The following is a 21033-nucleotide window of genomic DNA, read 5'->3' on the forward strand; positions in this document are numbered from 1 at the left end:
AGTGTGTTAGAGAAATTGTGTTCTAGTTAGTGAAAATATCTGCTTAACAAGTTATAATAACCAAGGCTATATATGGATATACATTGGGCCAACTGGAAAAGACTTATTACAGCAATTGGACTTCAGAAATAGCAGCAATGGAAACTGCAACTTAATACAGCCTTTCAGAGAAAATGGGCGAGACAGGCCAGACCACAGCAGCAGTGATGGATTGGAAGAGCCAAACAGAGGCAAAAACAAAAGCAATTTAGCAAATATGTTATATTTTCACTCCACACTTTTAAAGTTGTTAAATCTCTGTTTCAATTTACAGATAGCTGGAGAACTATTCAGCACTTAGTTTATTCTGCTAAGTGATGAATTCAGCGACTTAAACTGTATTTTTCACTCTCCAAGTTCAGAACTCTTGCTAAGCTCTTACCTTCTGAGTTAAAAAACCAAAACCAAAACCAAAAACAACTGTTATTTGTCTGAGGACTTTATAACACTGCAATAAATTTCAGAAAATGTATTCTTTCTTTGCTTAAAATTACTGGATAAAATTTTAACTCTTGGTTACTACCAGGTCCCTTTCAACGTGTATTGATTCAGCAATCAAATTTCAGTAGCTTCAATCTCAGTTACTAATTGAGATTTTGTGCTGATCTACAGAAATGCCACTTCTAAAAGCTTCCCATTTGGTGAAGTGTCATATAGTACAGTATTTAACTAATCTTACAGCAGTTTCCTTTTCAGCTGAACCTAATGTTATGAATTTAGAAGGGCTTGTTCAATAAACTTCTTGAATTTTGAGAACCATGTCTTATTGCATTCATGTGTTTTAACTGTGAATTCCAACTGGTAAGTAATTCAACGAAATGTAGGAAAACTGTTTGCTCATCAGGAAGCTCAGAGGCTGTGCCTCTTCAAGTTTTAGAGTGAAGGTAGAATAGGTGGAATGAGACTCGTGGTGCTTCACTACCAACACCATAAAATAATTAATTAGTGTTTCATGGTCACATTTCTTCACCAACAATTAAGTGTTATGACATGCTTAGATGCAGTGTAAACAGTTCTGCCTCCACTTGACAGATGAGGTAACGAGGAAAAGAAGGGAATGTACCTTGCCCACCGTCTGACAGGAGACTGCATCAGACCTACGATTAGAGTGCAAGTGTTTTGCCTGCCTTGGATTCAGACCAGCAAGCCAACCATTTGCCTGTCTTTCATTTCAAATTTAAAATCCAGCCACCTATACATCAAATCTCACCTCCTCTATATTCTGTGTTGTTTCTCCAATCACTCAGGTCTATTTCAGCTGTGCCTGCGATGACCAGCTCTAGCTCTCTTGCATCAAAAACAGATACCAGCCTGGCATCCACCACCTATGGAATAAAAAGAACACAGGGTATGGCTTAAGAACCGAGAGAAATCTCAGCTATAATAAAGCCTCATCAGAAAAGGAGGGCATAAGAAGTTTTGGGAATACTTTGGATATACTCTGTGTAGGTACTTTAAAAACGATAAAGCTCTCCACAAGTATAAGGTATTTTCAGTACAAGGTTGATGAGATTTTTCTCAACATAGTTTTTACTTTGTAATTGAGCACTGATTAATCCAGTTTCTTTTTTTCTTTTGAAAAAGATCCAGTGCTCCTACAAGAAGTCATACGGAATTCTTATACGTCTCATTCAGACTCGGATACAGTCACTTCCCATATCAAGCATGAGATATGATTACCCGTATCTAAGCATGACTAAGCCATATGACTTCAATGTTATCAGTGGTCATAAAATTGTCAATTTGAATTCAGGTCATTTTATTTCAGTGACGTCTTGTAACAGAGGGGAAACATAGGAAAAACACTGGAGGTTTTTTTGTGTTCTTGAAACATATAGGAAAAAAATGGAGGTTATAAATTGGAAGAGTACCAATAAATACAGAAGAAAAATGGAAATACAGCATGCAGAAAAAGTACAGTAAGAAGGACTGTGGTATCATTGATATCAGACTCCAAAACCCCCTCCTGCTGACAGTCTTTACCTCATAGAAGCCGCGCACTAAGCTCTCCGTTTGTTGCACAACACCCCTCTCAATTCTCCATTTCACCATCCTCTCGATATACTCCTTCTTGTTCTTCTCTGTGACTGGGATATTGGCACCCCCTGGTTTTAATTCTCGTTCGGTAATCTGAGATTAAAAAACAAAAGGACCGACCATAAAGCAACACTCTTGAGGTATAAGAACACTGCTACCAATCAGCTGAAATCAGCCGGCTACTGGTCCCTGCCCCGGCCCAGGGCGCATCCCACAAGCAGGTCGTGAGGCGTCAGCACGGAGCCCAGCACACACCGGTGTTGAGTAAAAACTAGTCATTGAGCTAATATCTGAAAGCCTCACTGATTAAAATATAAATATCGAAAGTGCTGAAGGTTAAGTTTTAAATCGTGACTAAACAAATAGCCTTTTAACTGAAAATCAATTGGCTCCAGATTCTGGCCCACTGCTATTTGAATGTTGAACAAAAACACATATCCACAAATTCCTTTAGGGTTCAGAATCAGCAACATATAGAAAGTCTATATTTAAGTAAAAATTTGCTTTAAGGAAACAGGATTACAATCCAGTGAATATTAAATTGAGAACTTCTTTTCCAAAACACGAAATTCAGAAAATCAGCTAAACGTTAATTTCTAAATAAGAACATTACCTGTGAACTAGTATGCAATTTCTGAAAGAAATCTTTTAACCAACGCTTCCACTAACCCTAAAAAGGCAAGATGTTTTCAAACCTGCATCAAAATATTATATATCCCCACAGTTTCAAAACAACCAATTTCAGTTCTGAAATATGAATGAGAGTTAAATATAAATGCCAACCAAATAATTTAATATTCAACTCTGGGATAGCACGGACTTTTAAAAACTGTATTTTATACAAGCCCATTCTGATATCTTCTGTGGATACTTTAGTTAGAAATAGAAAGATGCTAACAACACACAAATAGTTATCACCATCTGTAAATCAGAACATCTTAATCTGCAGCTGGCAGATTAATAATCTTTACAACCAAGATTATTTAAGTGCACCCTATACTGGGTTTAAACCACCCAACAAGTCACAAATAAATAAGCTGTGGATCTTAGCCACTGAATTAATTCTTCACCAACCAATAGCCTTCAATTACTCCACTTAGTCACCAGTTATTCACATACACAGACCTGCCCAAAAACTTCTTCATTCACAGTAAACGTGAGGTCCAGGATGTCATGGATGTCATTGTCTTTCATCCACTGCAGGCTCTGGTGGAACTCTTCATCAAGGTATTCTAGGTCACTCAGGTCACACAGACTAAGATGACAAACAGATAGAAATAAATATGTGGGCACAGCTATTAGCAAAAACCCAGAGTCATGAGGAAAAATAGCTAAGAGTAAAAAACAAGAAAGATCAACTAAAGAGTCAGTGATTTCTGAAATGTTCCTAATCAAACTCAATAATCAAACCAGTGAAATAATTCAGAAATTTGGTATAAAATTTTAAAATCCTGGGTATACATAAAGTGCCTTAGGAATCACTCAGTTTGTCCTTTTATTCAGAGACACAGAACTAGAGGTGCAAAGAGTGGCTGCCACTTGCACAGTCACCCACAATTAATTCCAGAGCAGGAACTAGAACTCGGGCTGACAACTTGGGTCCAGTATTTTTTTGGCTATGGTATACTACCTTAAAACATTGTTCTCATTAAAACTTATTTGTATGTTTCTATACTTTATCCTTTTTCCCCCAAATACTAGATTCTGTGACCCACATTCACATACTTCCCTTTTTTCCATGATTCTGAAAACAGGAAGCCACAGAATCTCTCTACAATTATAATTTTCTATATTTATCTCCTTTTTTTTCTTGCTAAATGAGGATCTATGTAAAGTGGAGCTACTATTATACAGGTGTAAGATGGTAACAATTGATTTGCTTTAGTTGTTTTGAAATTTCCATCCATCAGCCTAATTTCAAAGGTCATTTTGTTTGGTTTAGTCTAGACATTTACTAGGCATCAAGGATGTGCCAGACATCTTAATGGCTACTTGATAAACACTCACTGCCCTCAAGGAGGGTAATGTAATGGTCTAGTTGGGGAGATAGGCACACAAATAGATAAGTTAATGTAAGGTGAGAAGTGATAGCCTAGGGTGGGTAATACTTACAATTTGTCAACTATTTTTATAGGTATGTTAGACTCCAATTAGAAAATAAAGATAAAGTAGATATAGGAAGCTCTCATAGCAAACATGAAGCCCATTTACTTTGACTTGGTGCTTTAGGAAAAGCTTTTTGGAGTAGATAATACCTATGTTAAATTTTGCAGGATGTTTAAAAGCTAGAGAGGTAAAGGGGAATGGATGAAAAGAAGGAGAAGGGGAAAAGAAAAGAAGAAAACAAAATGAACCAAGCACAAAGGCATGGAATTTGCAGACTACTTAAGCAAATTGGCAGGACCAGAGAGTTAACCACAAGACCAGAGAGTTAACCAGAGATTGAGGCTGGGAAGGTAGCTGGGAGCAGGCTTTGAATGTCATACAAAGGTGATTCAGAATGAATAAAAGGTTTTAAGACAGGGAATAACATGATCAGATGTAAGACATGATTTTAAATTGTTTCTCTGGACGTTGCAGTGTAGAGGATTACTTAAATAGGAGAGGGGGGGTTATTATTAGAGGGTGATCAATTTGCAGACCACAACGGTAATCTGGACAAAATAAGATAAGGGTTTTAATTAAGGCCCAATTAGTAAGGATGGTGAGGAAAAGATGAATTTAAAAATTATTTAGGAGGCTAATGTGGGAATTAGTAAATGGTTTTATTGGGGGGTATAAAGGAGGATATCTAAAGTAGAGGTGGCAAATAAACTCACGTTGCAAGCCAACTCTGATGAATTGCCAGTCTTGGGGGCTTTAAGTTAAAAAATTCCGGAGGCCACAACAAGTTCAGCAGGAAAAAATACTACAAATGATTTGTGAACTATATCATGGGAACGGGATGGGAGGTGGGAAAGAGTAGAACATATGTTGTGTGTTTGCCATCCCTGTTTGAGGGTGACTCCTGACATCTGACCAGAGTGATCTGAGAATACTGGGATCATGAACTGTGACTGAGCACAGGGAGAAGGTACATTTTTAGGTCAGAGAAAATTGATGAGTTTCGTGTTAACCCTGTGGATTTTAACCCTGTTGCCTGTGAGATACGCAAGTGAAAATATTTAGTGGAATGATATTTAATGGAATGGTGACCACTTGAGCCTAACAGTCAAGAGAGATCAAAACTGAGGGTGCAGATTTGAGAGTTAGTAGGAGATGAAACAGGTGAAGAGATTTCCCCATGACAACACAGAGAGAAAGAAAATAAGGGGGGAGAGGGGCAAGAATGAAAACTTCAGGAACATGGAGGTTTAAGGGAAAATCAGAGGAGAAGCCCACAAAGGAAACATAAAAATCAAAGGAGAATAGGGAGAAGACAGTGTCATGGATACTATAGAGGAAAGACTGAAGATAAATGGGTGGGGGTTGGGGTGGTCAACAGTATCAAAAGCAGCAGAATGGTCCATTAAACATAAGAACTAAAAAATATTCTTTAAAAGCTTCCATAGGTTGGTGGTGGAAAAGATGTCAGACTAAAGTGTGTTGAGGGTGTATCAACAGTTGGTATATAGACTACTCTTTCAGGAAAGTTAAATGAGGCGATAAGAGATAAGACAATGAAATGGGAAGATGCAAAATGGGCCAGGGGGAACCAGAGACACAGATGCCCAGTGCCCAGGTGCCTGGGACTTCATCTGTCCAGATACCAAAAGGAGGATGGCAAAAGTTTTCTTACTGTCCTTCTTAAGAGCCCATTAGAAATACTTTGGTTTTATTTGAGATCTAGGCTGTTATTTTCCAGAAAGCAGGTACACGGCCTCACTTAGGGATAGAGCTGCACAGAACCAAGACATCATTCGATGCTTTTTCATTGCAAGTTTGAGCCACTACCCCCACAGACAGTTGCCTTCTCCTGTTCAGCCTTGTAAATTACTACTGATTACAGGACAGAAACTGTTTGCTCTACATTTTACAATAATTGCAATCCTTCATTGTGACAACAACGAATAAAAGTTCTGTGAATGCTAAATTTTCATCTGCCATCATAAATTACTACCTTGTATGTAGGGAGTTCTCAAGAAAAACATGGGACTGCCCACCTCAAACAAACAGATAGACAAACAAAATAAGACAAAAGGAGAATGAAGATATGAACCAAGAGTAAGCAGTTAAAAAAGTCTGCATGAAGCAAAATATAAAGTGCATCTCATAAAGGATAGGGCGCTGTGTGAGTCACCAAGGCTAACCCACAACTATTCTATTAATAATCGGCATTAATACCACAGGAATTCCAGTGCTGTAGTTCAAGTACAATTGTTTTCAAGAGACATGTGTTGCAACAAATAAGAATAAATTATTTGGAGTAGAGTGAAACTAAGACTTTGGAGGCGAGATAGGATGACAGGATTAGAAACAGGAAAAACACAGCAACTGAATTTGAAACTATTCATTTCAGAAATCTAAACCACTATTAACTTTAATAACAACAGATTTGAGGTAGTGAGCAGATAAATGACATTGACATTTCAATAAGGGAAATATTTCATTCTTACATGCTAATTATACAAGCAATAAAAATACTCTTACATTCTGAGAAGAGCCTTATAAAAGGGCCGTGTAAAGAAGGCATCCAACAAATACTGGTGTATTAGTGCAAGACCAAGGATCCTACCGCTGAACCGGAACCTGTGAAGGAAAAGCATGAGATTGCTTACACATCATGGAGCAGTTTCTAGAATGCCTCCCAGCTCTAACCATCCAAATTTGTCCAAGATTAATTGCCTTCTAGATCCATGAGAGTCTGTGTGCACTGTAGGCTATGTCTTCATTAGGCCAATTTTTATAACTACCTGTTGGAGACATCTCTTTCACTCTGATATTTAGAGAGATACTGTTCCACCTTCACTCTGTGCCAATAGTGTCCACTATATAGCACCCACATGGCCATCGTGAATTCCCTGTGAGCATGTCAGTGAAATTTCCCCAAACCACTCCTAAGGTACATTGACAGAATGAGACCCGTGGTGGTGGGGAAATAATTCTCCTTCTAGTTTTCTTGCATAAATAGTAGCAGGATTTCTCTAATACAAACCCAGTAGCAATTCCCTTTTGAGGAAAAGCCCAATCTCAGAGTGAGAAAGTTCCTATCCCTAGTCTCTCTCAAACCCCACTGCTGTTGATAATTGTCACCATCCAAGAATTATGCATGTGGACATTTGGGGGAGTTTCCTCATGAGACATTCTGTTCTCTAAAATTTTAAGGCTCAATTCTACTCTGAATCACTTTGGAAACTTTATTAAATATATCTGTCATGACTGGATTTGCTCACTGCGATGTACACTTATTTTCTCTTTCCAAAGTACTCAAGTTTCTAGCTCTTCAAAAGTCTAATGCCTTCCAAAAGTGTAAGCCCACACTGAGGTTCATGCAGTCCATTTGTAATTTTAGTATTAGGCAGCCATTTTAAGATTAATGTCCAGCCGCTTTGTTTTTCTTTATTTCCACTTATGTTAGCATAACTGCAATAGCTACCATTGGGAGGACTCCAAATTACAGCTAAACGGAAGTTAATTTGAAGAATAAGTCCTAAAAGTTATGCCCTCCACCCACCAATATTAACCTCATGACTCGAAGAAACTTTTTCATGAGTCCTCATATTCTTTTTTTGTTTTGTTTTCATTACTATCAGTGAAAGTGAGCAGAAACAAGCAAATGGAGGTTATAAAACTGAAGTGTACAAATGCAGGGATTTAAAAAAAATGTAAGAACATTTGGTAAAAGTGAATTTGGGGATTTTCAGAATAAATAATCCCCATAAAGGAATCCTATACCAGTTTTCCCTGATGATTTTGTGTGAGAAATGTAAAAGGGGGCAATCCCTGGCTACAAACTTCAAATGGCTAATGGGGAAAGTGGCCCTTCTTCTACCATCACTCCCTGCAGGTCACCCCATCCTCCCTCCCTCCAACTAGAATACCATGGTCACCTCAGCCACATACCAGCTGCTCTGCCCTTCCGCCAGTGTTAGACACTTCATCAAGGGCTGCTCTAGAAACTGCCTGACCTCTGGGTCAGGATTTTCCCTTACCCACCCTCCCCCAACCTCAGGGCTCAGAGATGCACAAGGTGCAGAGAGGGCCTTAGAGAGCTAACATCATCCATAACCTTCTTTGGATGGGAAAACATTTTGAATTCTACCCATCTCATTTAAAATGGGTCTTATGGAACATAATCTATTCCTACCTTGGAGACTGCCTGTATATATAATTTGACAACAAAAACAAGAGTCAAATAAGATATTTAATTGAACATAAGATTTTCGCCAAGGAAAAATATGTTAAAAGAAATGTGGATTCCTATAAAAATTAATACCACAGAAAACCAACAGAAGAAAAGTGTTGGGAATAAACTTACTTACCATTCATGGTGATTGTCTACAAAAGCAGACATGGGACTTATTTGTACTGTGTATGTGTCATTGGCTGAATACTCAAATAAGCCATAATATGGGTTAAACAGTTCTCTGGATACCAGGAAGAAAAACTCTCTGGAAGGTCCACTGTAATCCAGCCTTTAAAAAATCCACAAAAAGAAACAAATGAGAAACAGAAACTCATAGACACAGACGTTTAGTGGTTACCAGAGGGTAAGGGGAGTGGGGGGTGGGAGATGAGGGTAAGGGGGATCAAATCTATGGTGATGGAAGGAGAACTGACTCTGGGTGGTGAACACACAATGGTATTTATAGATGATGTAATACAGAATTGTACACCTGAAATCTATGTAATTTTACTAACAATTGTCACCTCAATAAATTAAAAAAATAAATTTTAAAAAAAATCCACAAAAAGAACAACTAGTTATCATATGCATATATACTACAGTAGAGGCGTTTACAATAAATATATATACACACACACATATATATACATATATATACACATATATATGTATATATATATCACATTTTCTAGAGCTCTACTTTCTATAGAACACTGATTACAAGCCTAACTGTCCCCATTCCAAAACCGTTCAAAACAAATTAAACAATTATGATTCTTAACTCATCCATGTCTTGACCCAGAATAGTGAAATGCACATTTTATATGGAGAATATCCAAAACATATCAGATAATGGATAAAGCAGCAGGCAATATCCTAATAATTTGATTGCATAAATATATATAAAAAGATAAATATTTCAAATGTCTGGAGTGAGGTCATAAGGAAAAGGAGTACAGGGGGAATGCCTTATTTAAACAGGATAAAACCAGAGGGCATCAGCTATCTACATCCATGGGACATGGAGTCCTCATGGATTTCTGAAACATTTTTAAATGGGGGAAGAAAGAGACTTTAGTGAATTAGTGAGAGCATATTATAGATACAAGGCCCCCTAGGGAGATCAGAGGCAAAAAAAAAAAAAAAAAAAAGGAATGATAGGGTCCAAGTGAAAACTTTAAATTATAAAACTCCAAGAAAAATTATAGACAAGAAAAATAAGGGTATCTAAAGATTCCTAAGGAAATTATTTGGAGAAGAGGCTGAAACTCTAGCACCTGAACTCCAATGTAAATTCCATTTTACTTACAAAGACATCAGGGTCAAAGTGAAGTATGAGAACCGATTGTGTTAGGTTTGAGGCATGACAAGTGGCCAACGATGCTGAGAGCAAAAACTGCAGTACAGGAGGTTACAATAAAGCAATTTGATATGTTAAATTTAAAATGAAAAGTATAAAGGACATCTACCCTATGATAAATGTTTACACATGGGTTCAAGGACAGGAAGGAACGCAGAAGGGAGAATGAAAGCAATGGATACGATGGGGTGGTAGGATTTTACAAGACATCGTTCACGCTATATTTTGTCCTCTTATGAAATTTCCTCCATGGATGGATACACACACACACACGTGTGTGTGTGTGTGTGTGTGTGTGTATACATATATATATATTTTTTAATTAAAAAATCATCTGAGTCTCCATCTAGGTTGTGTGATGGAGAAAAGGATCCTATTATGGATAGAAGATGGAGTTGGGAGACTAGTAAGAAAAATAAAATGGCTTTTATATGTTTTAGTTGAGAATGTAATAGAATTTATTTAGAATAGACTTCAGCCATTCATATACTACTTCCTCAATTTTTGCCATATCTGAATATATATACTTACCATTTTTCATTCAATCAACTTTACTTGCTTTCTCAATGTAGCCTTGTCTCACACAATATTTACGAAATTATGATATGCTAGCTTTATTTTTTTAATACACATGAAAAGAAATACATAAATATTAAAATAGAAAATGTCAGTCTGTGCAATAGCTAAAACCATCTCTCATATTACCTGTCCATTCTGCACTTTGGGCGATGCAAGTGTAGACTGACAGGAAACCCATGTGCGCAGAAAAATGCAAATATATCAGACAGTCAGCCCACAGAGGCCTTAAGGTGACATGATGAAACTGCCCTCCGGGGCAGCTGAATATAATGAGGTTAGCGGGTGGCCACCAGGATCACTGGGACTATGCTTAGATTACCCTGGGGACGCCCCAAGCAGCACTCTGGCTGCCTCCCAGGTGCAAGGATGCAGACTACACCTCCCCATGCCAAGACCAAGGCCGCCTCCGGTGGCTTCCTCCCACTGCCCTAGTTCTGGTCTCTGACGCCAGCAGAAGAACAAGTAGAATACCTCTTCCACTTGAAAATTCCTGACATGCTTAGAGGCTTTCTTTCAACAAATAGTTGAGTGTATATTATGTTTTGGGGACTAATCTAGATGCTAAAGATATACAATGTTTTGAAAAGTCATTTTCTATAAGAACTCCTATGTTTAGCAATTGCCGTATCCCTGGTGTCTGCCCCTTCCTGCTGCCTTCCCCATTCCTGAACATAGATAGGCATTGCTTTCAACCTCCTCTCAAGGAAGGGTTGGGAATTCCCTCGCTACCCTGGTTTCTCAAGTCTCGACACTCTCCAGAGTGTTAAAGTCTGATCTAAGGGGTGGTGTCTTAATACTAGTCACACTTCAAGGTGTGGTCTCATCAGCAGGGAGCTTAGAAAGAGCTCTTGTCCTCTCTTACTGGACACTTTTCCCCCACTAATGCAGCTTAAAATCACCCTGCTTTTCTGAGCTGCCACTTTATTGATTCATACTGAGCTAGTCACCTGTGCTGCTTTAACTCAGGATTCTCCCATTCTGTCTGTATGTCACTGGATCTTTTTAAAACCTAAGTACTAGACTTAATACTTTTCCCTACGAAATTTCACTTTGTGAAATTTAGTCCATGATTCCAGTCTACCCAGGTCCCAGTAGATGCAAAATATCTCTCTAAATTTCCTATAGATGGTGAATTTCATCAGATTAGAAAAAAAAAACAAAAACTTTTTAAAATGTTGTTTATAGAGTGGGGTTGGCAAAGCATAGCCTGTAGGCCAAATCTGGTCCACCCCCAGCTTTGTAAATAGAAGTTTCATTGGCACATAGCCATGCCTATTTGTTTATGTGTTGTCTGTGGCTGCTTTTCTGCTACGATGACGGAGTTGAGTATGTGGGACAGGGAACGTATGGCCTGCAAAGCCTGAAATAGTTACTATCTGTCCCTTCACAGAACAAGTTTGCCACTCCTGTTATAAGAAGACAGTGGTAGGAAAATGTGATTTTATTAAAATATCTGGCTTACTATAAATCCTCTTCTTTAGTAAAAGATACCTTCAAGGAAATATAAAGTGACTATAATATCCTAGGGTACATGCAACCTCAAGGAGTGGACACAACTAAGTATGAGACCGTGAATCAGTGGTCCTAGCTTTGCAGGGGTTTTCAGAGACAAATTCCAGGCACTAGATGGTAAGGGTCATAGACAGCTGAAACATGAGCCAAATATTTTATGAGTCAGTTTGCTTACAAAGAAACGACTGGTATAAGTAAAATGGATTTTTCAGAGGCTTAAAATTAAACTGTGGAATTCAGTTAGAAATAGAAGGTTTTCTTTGAGCTTCAACTCTCAGTGCTTTAATAACACTGCATTTACCCGAGTGTATTATACTTATGTTTGTGTGTCTGCTTCCCCTATACATGTCTCTAGACTGTAACCACACTGAAGACAGGGACCATGTCTTTCTCACTTCTGTTTTCCAGGTACTTAGCCTGATACACAATAGGAGCTCCACATATACTGTGGAATCAATGAGTGGTGCTCTCTGGTGCTCTCTAAAGAAAATCAACATAATTTACATTATTTGAGATTCAGCAGAGTGAATAACTTTGCACAAGTTTGCCTTCAGGCGGTATACTGATTCAATGACATTAATAGGTTATGCCAATCTCAAAAAGACAACTCAATTTGCAAATATTGTCAGAAATCACTCAAATGAATTATGCTTAGAGAGCTTGGTGCTTGTCATTTCCAGGTCTAGTGTCTTCTAATATGGTAAAGTTTCGTAAAAAAACAAACCTCATTGATTGGTTCCTTTATTATGATAATAGCTGACTCTGGCTAATGAAAACATGAATGTTCCCTGAGGAGTTAAATTGAAAAGTAAAACTCCTTTCTTCCCAGGAGAACAAAGCTAGCAGTTCCTCTAGGAGGAAAATGTATCTTCCTCAACTGCTCAGGTTTTTATCGGCTGTTTCTTAACTCTAGCGGCACTGATGGAGGCACTCTAAAGCCAAGACAGTTTTTAAAGTTTGATTTGATTACGATCCAAAACTTAGAATTGTATATCTGAGAGCAGGTTGTAGGCTACAAATTACATATGTCTACCTAATTCAATCAGACATGTCCCAGCAGGGCACTTTGTGCGTGTGCTTTCTGTAATGTCTTAGCAACCTCATCCATATAAATAGTTAATATGACTCATATCACGGGGATCGTTTGTTACATTCCTGTTTTGCCAGTTAGGTTGGTTCTACAGCTAAAGGCTTGGCATGGAAATACAGAAACTCTGGACAACGGGTGTGTAGCCACACAACAGCTGCATCTGAGGGCATTTTGGAATAAGCACAGATGTCTTTTGGGTGGCAAGGCAGTTCTGAGCCTCATGAAGTGCTGATAAAGCATTTTAAACATCATCACGTTACTGGGCGGACACTGCCTGACTTATTAGTGGCAGCCAATATTTACTGAAACAATTTTATTCTCCTCGTATTTATTTTCAACTAAAAGTTACTGAGAACAAAGTATTCCAATGGAAGTAGACTATAAAATGAAAGAAGATGATGGCATAGGGAAGTCACTTCATCATTTCCTACAAGTTTTCTAGAAGACAGAAAGTTTTGCTTTTGTACAAGTCAGTTCAACACGCGTGGCCTATGCACCTGCTGATTTACCCTCAAATATTTATAGCAGCAAGGCATCCGTTCTTCAGCACTTAAGAAGGCCTCAAGGGTGAGTAAGGAATTTGGTGAGCAATTAATAAGACAAGCAGAGTTTTACCTGGGGAGATACCAAGCCTAAGCCTAGATACAAAACACCCTTCTTCAGCAAGGTTTGGGTTATTTCGGTTATGTTGTAAATATCTCTTTTTGGAAGAAAATAAGTAGCACCATAAAGTTTACCTTGAAACTTTACAGATTTCTGAGGAATAAACGTCAAGCTCAGGATCCGAAACAACTTCTAGGAAGGATTAGACCTGTCAGTAAGAACTGCTGCTTATTTTATAAGCAGAGACACAAGAAACCTGTTTTGAATCCTCTCTAGTTGTGTTAATTTGCCTGTATCGAGAGAGATCACAAAAAGAGCTCATCTGTTCTTAACTCCCCTCCCCAAAGAAAAGTTTTTGTACACATCTCCTCCCTAGGCTAAGTGTGGCTTTGCAAGACAGATGATTGACGACATATAGATGGCGCCTTACATATAATGAACCCTTTCTTTCTTAAAGAAAGGTGCCTTTTACAGATTGGCCATGGAGAAAAAAAAAAAAAAAGAGGCGAGAGGATCACAGTGTAAACATCCTCTCTTTAGTTAGGCCATTATTTCCTCACTGTTTTGGGTACGAAGAAATTAATGGCCCGGGATGCCTTATCAGACAGAACACAATAGCCTACCTAGCTAACTTCTGACATCACATAAGCTTTGCTAGGACTCATAATTCAGAAGAAAATAACGTGCTGGAGACAATGTAGTGTTCCACTGACCCCTCCCTAAAGAAGCAACTTCTAGGCAGACAGAAGCCCAACAGAAAGAGACAACCACAGCATGCAATTTCCTACCACATTCAGTCAAGATGACTCAGTTTCCAGCCATTCCACCACTGCTGACCTCCACTCCTCCCCACTTTGCAACAACGGATAACCAAATTAAGTTGGGTAGAAATTTTAATACTAGAGCAAAACCTCCAGCTCTGACCAAATTACATCACAATGGTTTGCTTAGAAACTACTTACTTTTTGTAAAATGCCAAGAATAACATGAAGCATTATTTTAGCGAAGGAAAATAATTAACAAATGTCAACTAATATATTTGCGTTAATAGGCTCTTGGATATTTTTGTATTTTTTAATTGAATAGAGGCATCACCAATATTCTGGGATTAATTCTAGGTCACATGGAATTTGTAGCTACCCTGTAAATTTCTGACTAAAATTTTCCACCATTTTTCTTAACTTAGACCTTCCATTTTAGGAATAATCTATATATCATATTTCAGACATATGTAAAGAAACAGCTTAAAGCAGAGCTTAATTTACACCTTTTTGAAGTGTAGACAGATGCATTATTCTTAAAAACAAATCCCTTTCTCTTTATGTCCCAGCTAATCTATGGAAAATAAAGATCCTGATTATGACAAGTAGAAAGTATAGTCAGTGAGATGGTATCACTAAGAATTCCAAGTATTACTCCATCACAGATAACATAGCATTGACATTAGCAGCCCCAAACAATACTCTCTATATACCAATATCCCTACTAATTTGGACTTCCCAATAGAATTAACTCTACCCATGTACTTATTACTCTACGGACCTCAAGTTCAGAAGAAAATATATACATGCCCCAAATTACTCTGGCGGCAGTCACTTATCAGACAACATGGAAATAAGAAAAGTCATTCAGGGACTCATTTCCCAAGTCTTCCCAAATCCTGACCATATGTTTTCTTTTAATAAATGTTTCATTTTGGAATAGTTTTGGATTTACAGAACAGTTGCAAAGATAGTATGAGGAATTCTAGTATACCCCATACTCAGTTTCCCTCTTCTTAACATTGTACATTAGCATAGCACATTTGTTACAATTAATAACCAACATTGATACACTATTTTTAACTAAAACCCATAGTTTATTCAGATTTCCTTAGTTTTTAACCTAATGTCTCTTTCCTGTCCCAGGATCCCACCCAAAATACCATTTTACATTTAACTGTCATGTTTCCTTAGTTTCCTTCTGTCTGTGACAGTTTCTCAGTCTCTTCTGATTTTTGATGACCTGGACAGTTTTAAGGAGCACTGGTAAGGCAGCTTGTAGGATGTCCCTCAATTTGGATTTATCTCACCCATTATTTTTTTTCAACCATAAACTGGCATTATGGGTTTTGGGGAGAAGGATGGTAGAAATAAACTGCCATTTTCATCACATCATATTAAGGGTACATACTATTAATATTAATATGATATCCCATTGTTAATTTTTACCTTATTCACCTGGCTGAGTTTTTGTCAAGCATCTCCACTGTGGACTTCTTTTTCCCTCTTTCCATATATACTATTTGGAAGAAAGTCAGTAGATGCAACCCACAATTAAGGAATGGGGAATTATGCTGAATTATTTGGAAATCTTCTGCATAGGAGATTTGTTTATCCTACTCCATTTATTTATTCATTCAATCGTGTATTTATATAAGTATAGATATGTATTTTATACTTTGAGTTATAATCCAGAACTACTTTATTATTTTGTTGCTCAAATTATTCCAGCTTTGGCCACTGGGAGCTCTTCCAGTCGGCTCTTGTGTCCCTCTGACATCCCCCCATCATTCTGGACTTTTTGAGTACTTCCTTACTTTCTGGCACTGCAAGATACTTCAGGCTTCTTCTTGTATACTTTGTGCCCCAGTCCTAGAATCAGCCATTTCTTTAAGGAGCCCTCATTTCTTTCTGAAGAATGACATTAGAAATCAAGATCTGGGCACTCATGGCATATGTTTTACATATCTATTACTAGACTTCACATGAGGAGCTTACAACATGACATATTTCGAGGGCATTGAAATTAATGATGGCAAAGTGACAGAAAACTTCCAGCTTCATTTTTATAGTTCCATAGAAAAATTAAGGTAGCTTTTCACTTTGGGCATTTATTATAATCAAGAGAGAAATGTTCTGGTCTTTACATTTAATGTGATAGAATCAACATGTTGGAGAAGGTGGCAAAGGCTAAAATAAATTCTTAATTTTATGTTGTTTTGACAATGCTATTTTTTCAGCAAGAGCACTGCTTTAATGTTTCAAAGCAGTATATGTATTCTCAATGTCTTAATAGCAAAATAAAGTCTATATCTAATAATCTATATGTATGATATTGGCATGATAAAGCCATAAGACCAGAAATTATCTGGCCCTATGCCAGCCTCAGTAAGCCATATGCAGAGGGGCCTGGTTAAGAGATTGTTCCTGATGGTTGAGGTCACACCTCAAAATATCCTCCCTCTTATTTTCCCTCTGGGGAAGCAGACAGGTGATAGAAGCAGGAAGCATTTGGATAGTGGCAATCAAATACAGAGATATCAAGCCCCACTCAACTTGGGCCTCCTCCAAATGGATGTCATCAGTCCAGATCATAGGGAGACTGCATTAGGACGATCAAGCATGATAAGCATCTGTTCTATTCAAACTTAAGTTCCAAGGCTCCTGTAGACTCTTCCTTACATCTCTGAGATCTCAACAGACTGTGGTCCAACAATGAAGGAAGGCAGCTGGAGTTCTGGGGGAGGAAAAGTATTCTCCTCCAAACCAGACTGAGTATGTCAGGAAATATTTGGCATCCTATGCATACCTGTGATCAGGCTAAAAACATTTGCCTTCATTTTCAATTGTGCACCTGCATCTTTAAGCCAATTAACATAAGCTAGAAGTTCGTCCATTAAGGCAAGCTAGCAGTGAAAAGCTCAAGTCTGAGTTAAGCTTCTGTTCAAACTTTTGTCACATCATATTGTTTTCCCATGTAATATTTTACTTTAGTCTAGTCACAGCTGGGAGACTATACAACAGTGTATGTGAAGAACAGAAATTATCAGGCACTAGTCCAAGAGTAGATGAAAGACTAAGACTTAGTTGTGAATCTCAGTTTTGCTATTATCTAGTTCTGTTAGCACACGCAAGTTATTTTATACTTTGAAGCCTCCATTTTATGAATATACCGAATGGTTAATTTTGTTATTGCTATGATTCTATAATCTAATACACTGTATTCTTGGGCATGACCAAGAAGGGAGGCCTTAAAATAATCCAAATCAACAGAATCAAGGAGAAGACAACCAGAGTTCCGGCATTGTGTGGTATTTTTTTAATTCTCTCTAGTGGTGGCTGAGTTATACAGAAGGTGCTGAAACTTGAAACCTTGACCTGAAATGAGGAAAGAGGAAGATGTCTGGAACAGATGAGAGCTGTCATCTTCTCAAGCGTTATATAACAACTGTTACGTCTATTCAGATGCAATACACACCATGTGGGAGTCTTCACTCTTTCATTTCCTAACCCTTATCTATATGAGCACACTCATGGAAGAGTCATACAAGGTTGGAGACCTTGGTTTATGGCAGGTAGTTATTTTGGTAGGTGTGCTGCCATCCCTAAAGGAGAGAAAAACTGGGGACAGAAAAATAAGAACCAAGCCCCTAGAGTTATTGCTGGGGTGGCTTCCTGGTAGGCTAGCAGAATTCTGATTTGTGATTCTGAAACTGAGTTTATTGAACAGGTTAAGCATGTTTACTTAGCACCCCAGTGCAGATAACAAGATCACAGATGCTAAATGCAATTCCGTGTTTTGTGCTCCTCAAAGCCCACTTTTCCCCTTTAAGTGAAAGGGAGTTAACAGAGAGGAAAAACTAAAACAACCTTCTGCTCTCAAAAATGATCTATAGTTACAAGTTCATACCAAAGAAATTCTATGCCAAATGATTTAAAAACCAGAGAGAGCCTTTAAAAAAAAAAAGCCGAGAGGTTTAAGTGTATGAGAACGGCATTTCCTGCCAGAAGGATTTCCTGTTTTAGGCAACCACAGTGAGGATGTGGTGAAACATCCGCCCTGCAGCCCCAGCCTGGGCTCCACAGGCCACTTCTCTGTACTACTCACCCTTCCTCCCCGACGAATGTCACATACAGCTTATTTCTCTGCAGGTCTTTTCGGGAGTAGCCCATAATCTGATTAAAAGCATCTTCAAGTAAGTGATCTCTTCTGATAATTAACCTGTCCGTAAAGAGAAAATTTGAAAAGTACTGATTATTTCCTAATCCGTATCTTTCTAGAACTGGGCACTTGCCATTTAATTTCCATTTACCATAACTAACTAGGCAAAAAGGAGTCACTGAATGTCATTGCTATCTGCCATAAAGGACACATTTGTCATTACCTCTAACATTGGCAAAAGTTACATGAAAGAACCATTGGTAAAGACAGCACCCCACCTACAACCTATGAAAACAACTCCAGAGGCCTTTCTGAACGGGCAAATGAATTTATCCAAGAAGGATGTGAAACAACACACGTGCCACATTTTTGTTTAGTAAGGGAAGGACAACCCTATGAGGTAATGTTTGAAGCCTGCATGCACCTGGACAAGGAATTCAATTACTTAGTGCCTGGAAGGATTGCTGTGAGAACAAGGAGAAACAAAAAATTCTCAGTGTCCTCCAAAGCAGAGGAGTTTGTATTGTGTTGAATTTAATTTTTAAATTAAGTGACTCTTGAGATTCCCCAAGGGACAGATACAAATGACTGATAACTTGCAGTCCATTAATCTACTGGTAATAATGACAATTAAAGTCATCCTTAGGCAGATATCAATTTGCCTTTAGTGAAAATAATAACAGAATGGGAGATGATAGGAGGTCAAACACACGAAAGCTTGATCATCAAGACCTTCGTAAGTGAAACGTGAAAAAGGTAAAGCTTTGAAAGGCACAGTGTTTGGGGCAGGCTGATGTTTTCAGAGGGCGACGAAAGTGGAACCTGTGACTTTAATCAAGTGAGCCCTCATGGGCAGTGAGCCATGGAGCTGTTGGGCTGGTCCCAAGACTTTCTCACAGTCACCCCAGAACATGGCAGTACTGCAGTAGAGATCCTCTCTCTTCTGTCCTCTTTCAGGTGGCATAGTGTAGAGATCTCTAGTGGGGACATAACAGAGGGGTGGAGGTGGGTATGAAGGAATAGGGGTAATTTGGGAATGAAAATAATTCTAGGCGAAAAGACATACATAATGTTTCAATTTCCCCCATTTAAATGGAGGTGGATAAAGAAACAACATTCATGACATGTCTTGTTGGACAAGTTTACTTCACTCAATGGAACAGAGTTGAGCAGTCAGGTCAGCTCAGCAGACAGTGATGTGCAATATAGGACATTGTGACAGACTTCTATCTAATCAGTATACTCTAAGCCAACAAAGAGGTACTTTTCAGGAGAAAAAAACAAATCAGCTTTTTACTTTGTCTACATTTTTACGTGGAATGTGGTAGTTTCTTTACTGTTTGTTTTAAAACTTTAGCTTAATCGTGCTTAATTCCAGAACTATGATTTAGATGATCCTGTAGTTTACACACACCAAAATAATTATGCAGACTCAAACAAAGGTTGGTCATCCCAAATCACAATCAATTTCCTCCATTCCCAACTGCATCCCATCCTTTTCACCATTTACAAATCCTGTGGTTTGCATCACTTTGACTTACTTTAATTTCCCTGGGCCTTGTCCATATCCTTTAGTCTCTAACTTCCTGTAAAAATTCCTTAGTTTGGCTTCAAAGTCTCGCTTGTAAGGGGCAGGAGCCCGGGCATTGGCACGCTGTGTACCTACAGCAAACCACAAAAAGAGGAGGGTGTGGATTTGTGCAATGGCCTGACATTCGTCATATCATCATGAAAAATATCACCACAGGGTTGAGACCAGAGTTAACAAGTAAAAGGAACCAATACTTTAAGTTCCTATACTTTTTGACTCTCCAAGCTGAGGCTATAATAGAGCTTAACCAGGGTTTTACAAGATGTCTTCCTTGTGGCATTTTGGTTAAAAAGAACAGTGCTGTTCATATAGTTACAATGGGTGTCCATGTGTTAGTCAAATATGTTCCCCTTTTCAATCCAAACAAATGAGTCAAACTGGGTTACTCATGTCTAATGGTAACAGTCAAGGGTGGAATATCTTTGCTTACTGCTGAGATGATATCATGGCAATTAGACAATGTGAAAGTATGTGGTGTATAGAGCAAGAATAGTGAGTTTCCCATACTTCACTCTAGGGAAAACCTACATAAACATCTTTTGGATATGCATTATATCTAATAATTATTTTAGACACTTATGTAGTACACACATTTCACATTGCAGGGAAAAATAATCTTGATATAAAACCAGAATTCAGACATACTTGTGGCAGACACGTCTCCTGGTTGCACTGAGTAAATAATACTACTATTTGTTGCATTCTTAATATGTGCCAAGTACTGTGATTATCTAAAGATGTTTTATACATCATCCTGTGGCAAGTATCATTAATAAAATGTACAAGTAACACAGTTTGTTCCTCTTTCCATAGAAAAATCTGGTTTTGGGTCACAGGGTAACTAACAAGCCGGGATACAAAACTGATGAAGAACCCGGGACTCAGACACAGAGCCAGGACACACCACCGGGTATTTCCATTCAATATTTCACAACACAATGAAAGAAACCAGAAAACAAAAGTCGTGATGTCTT

General features: G+C 38.2%; 1 protein-coding gene across 7 annotated transcripts in view; it reads right to left on the minus strand.

Annotated features, from left to right (window-relative positions):
- The window catches only part of HECW2 (HECT, C2 and WW domain containing E3 ubiquitin protein ligase 2), a 336178-nt gene that overhangs the window by 18651 nt on the left and 296494 nt on the right, over nucleotides 1–21033 (minus strand). For all 7 annotated transcript variants that reach the window (XM_019741310.3, XM_019741308.3, XM_074339576.2 and 4 more), the window contains 7 exons: nucleotides 20010–20130; nucleotides 18415–18528; nucleotides 8538–8690; nucleotides 6706–6804; nucleotides 3202–3331; nucleotides 2023–2169; nucleotides 1250–1364 (listed from right to left, as the gene is read on the minus strand). In XM_019741310.3, coding sequence (XP_019596869.3) covers nucleotides 1250–1364; nucleotides 2023–2169; nucleotides 3202–3331; nucleotides 6706–6804; nucleotides 8538–8690; nucleotides 18415–18528; nucleotides 20010–20130 — 879 coding nt within the window. The remainder of the gene's footprint in view (nucleotides 1–1249; nucleotides 1365–2022; nucleotides 2170–3201; nucleotides 3332–6705; nucleotides 6805–8537; nucleotides 8691–18414; nucleotides 18529–20009; nucleotides 20131–21033) is intronic.

This window comes from Rhinolophus sinicus, chromosome 17 (genome assembly GCF_057876585.1).
Source record: "Rhinolophus sinicus isolate RSI-liver-muscle chromosome 17, RSI-T2T, whole genome shotgun sequence".
Classification (NCBI taxonomy): domain Eukaryota; kingdom Metazoa; phylum Chordata; class Mammalia; order Chiroptera; family Rhinolophidae; genus Rhinolophus; species Rhinolophus sinicus.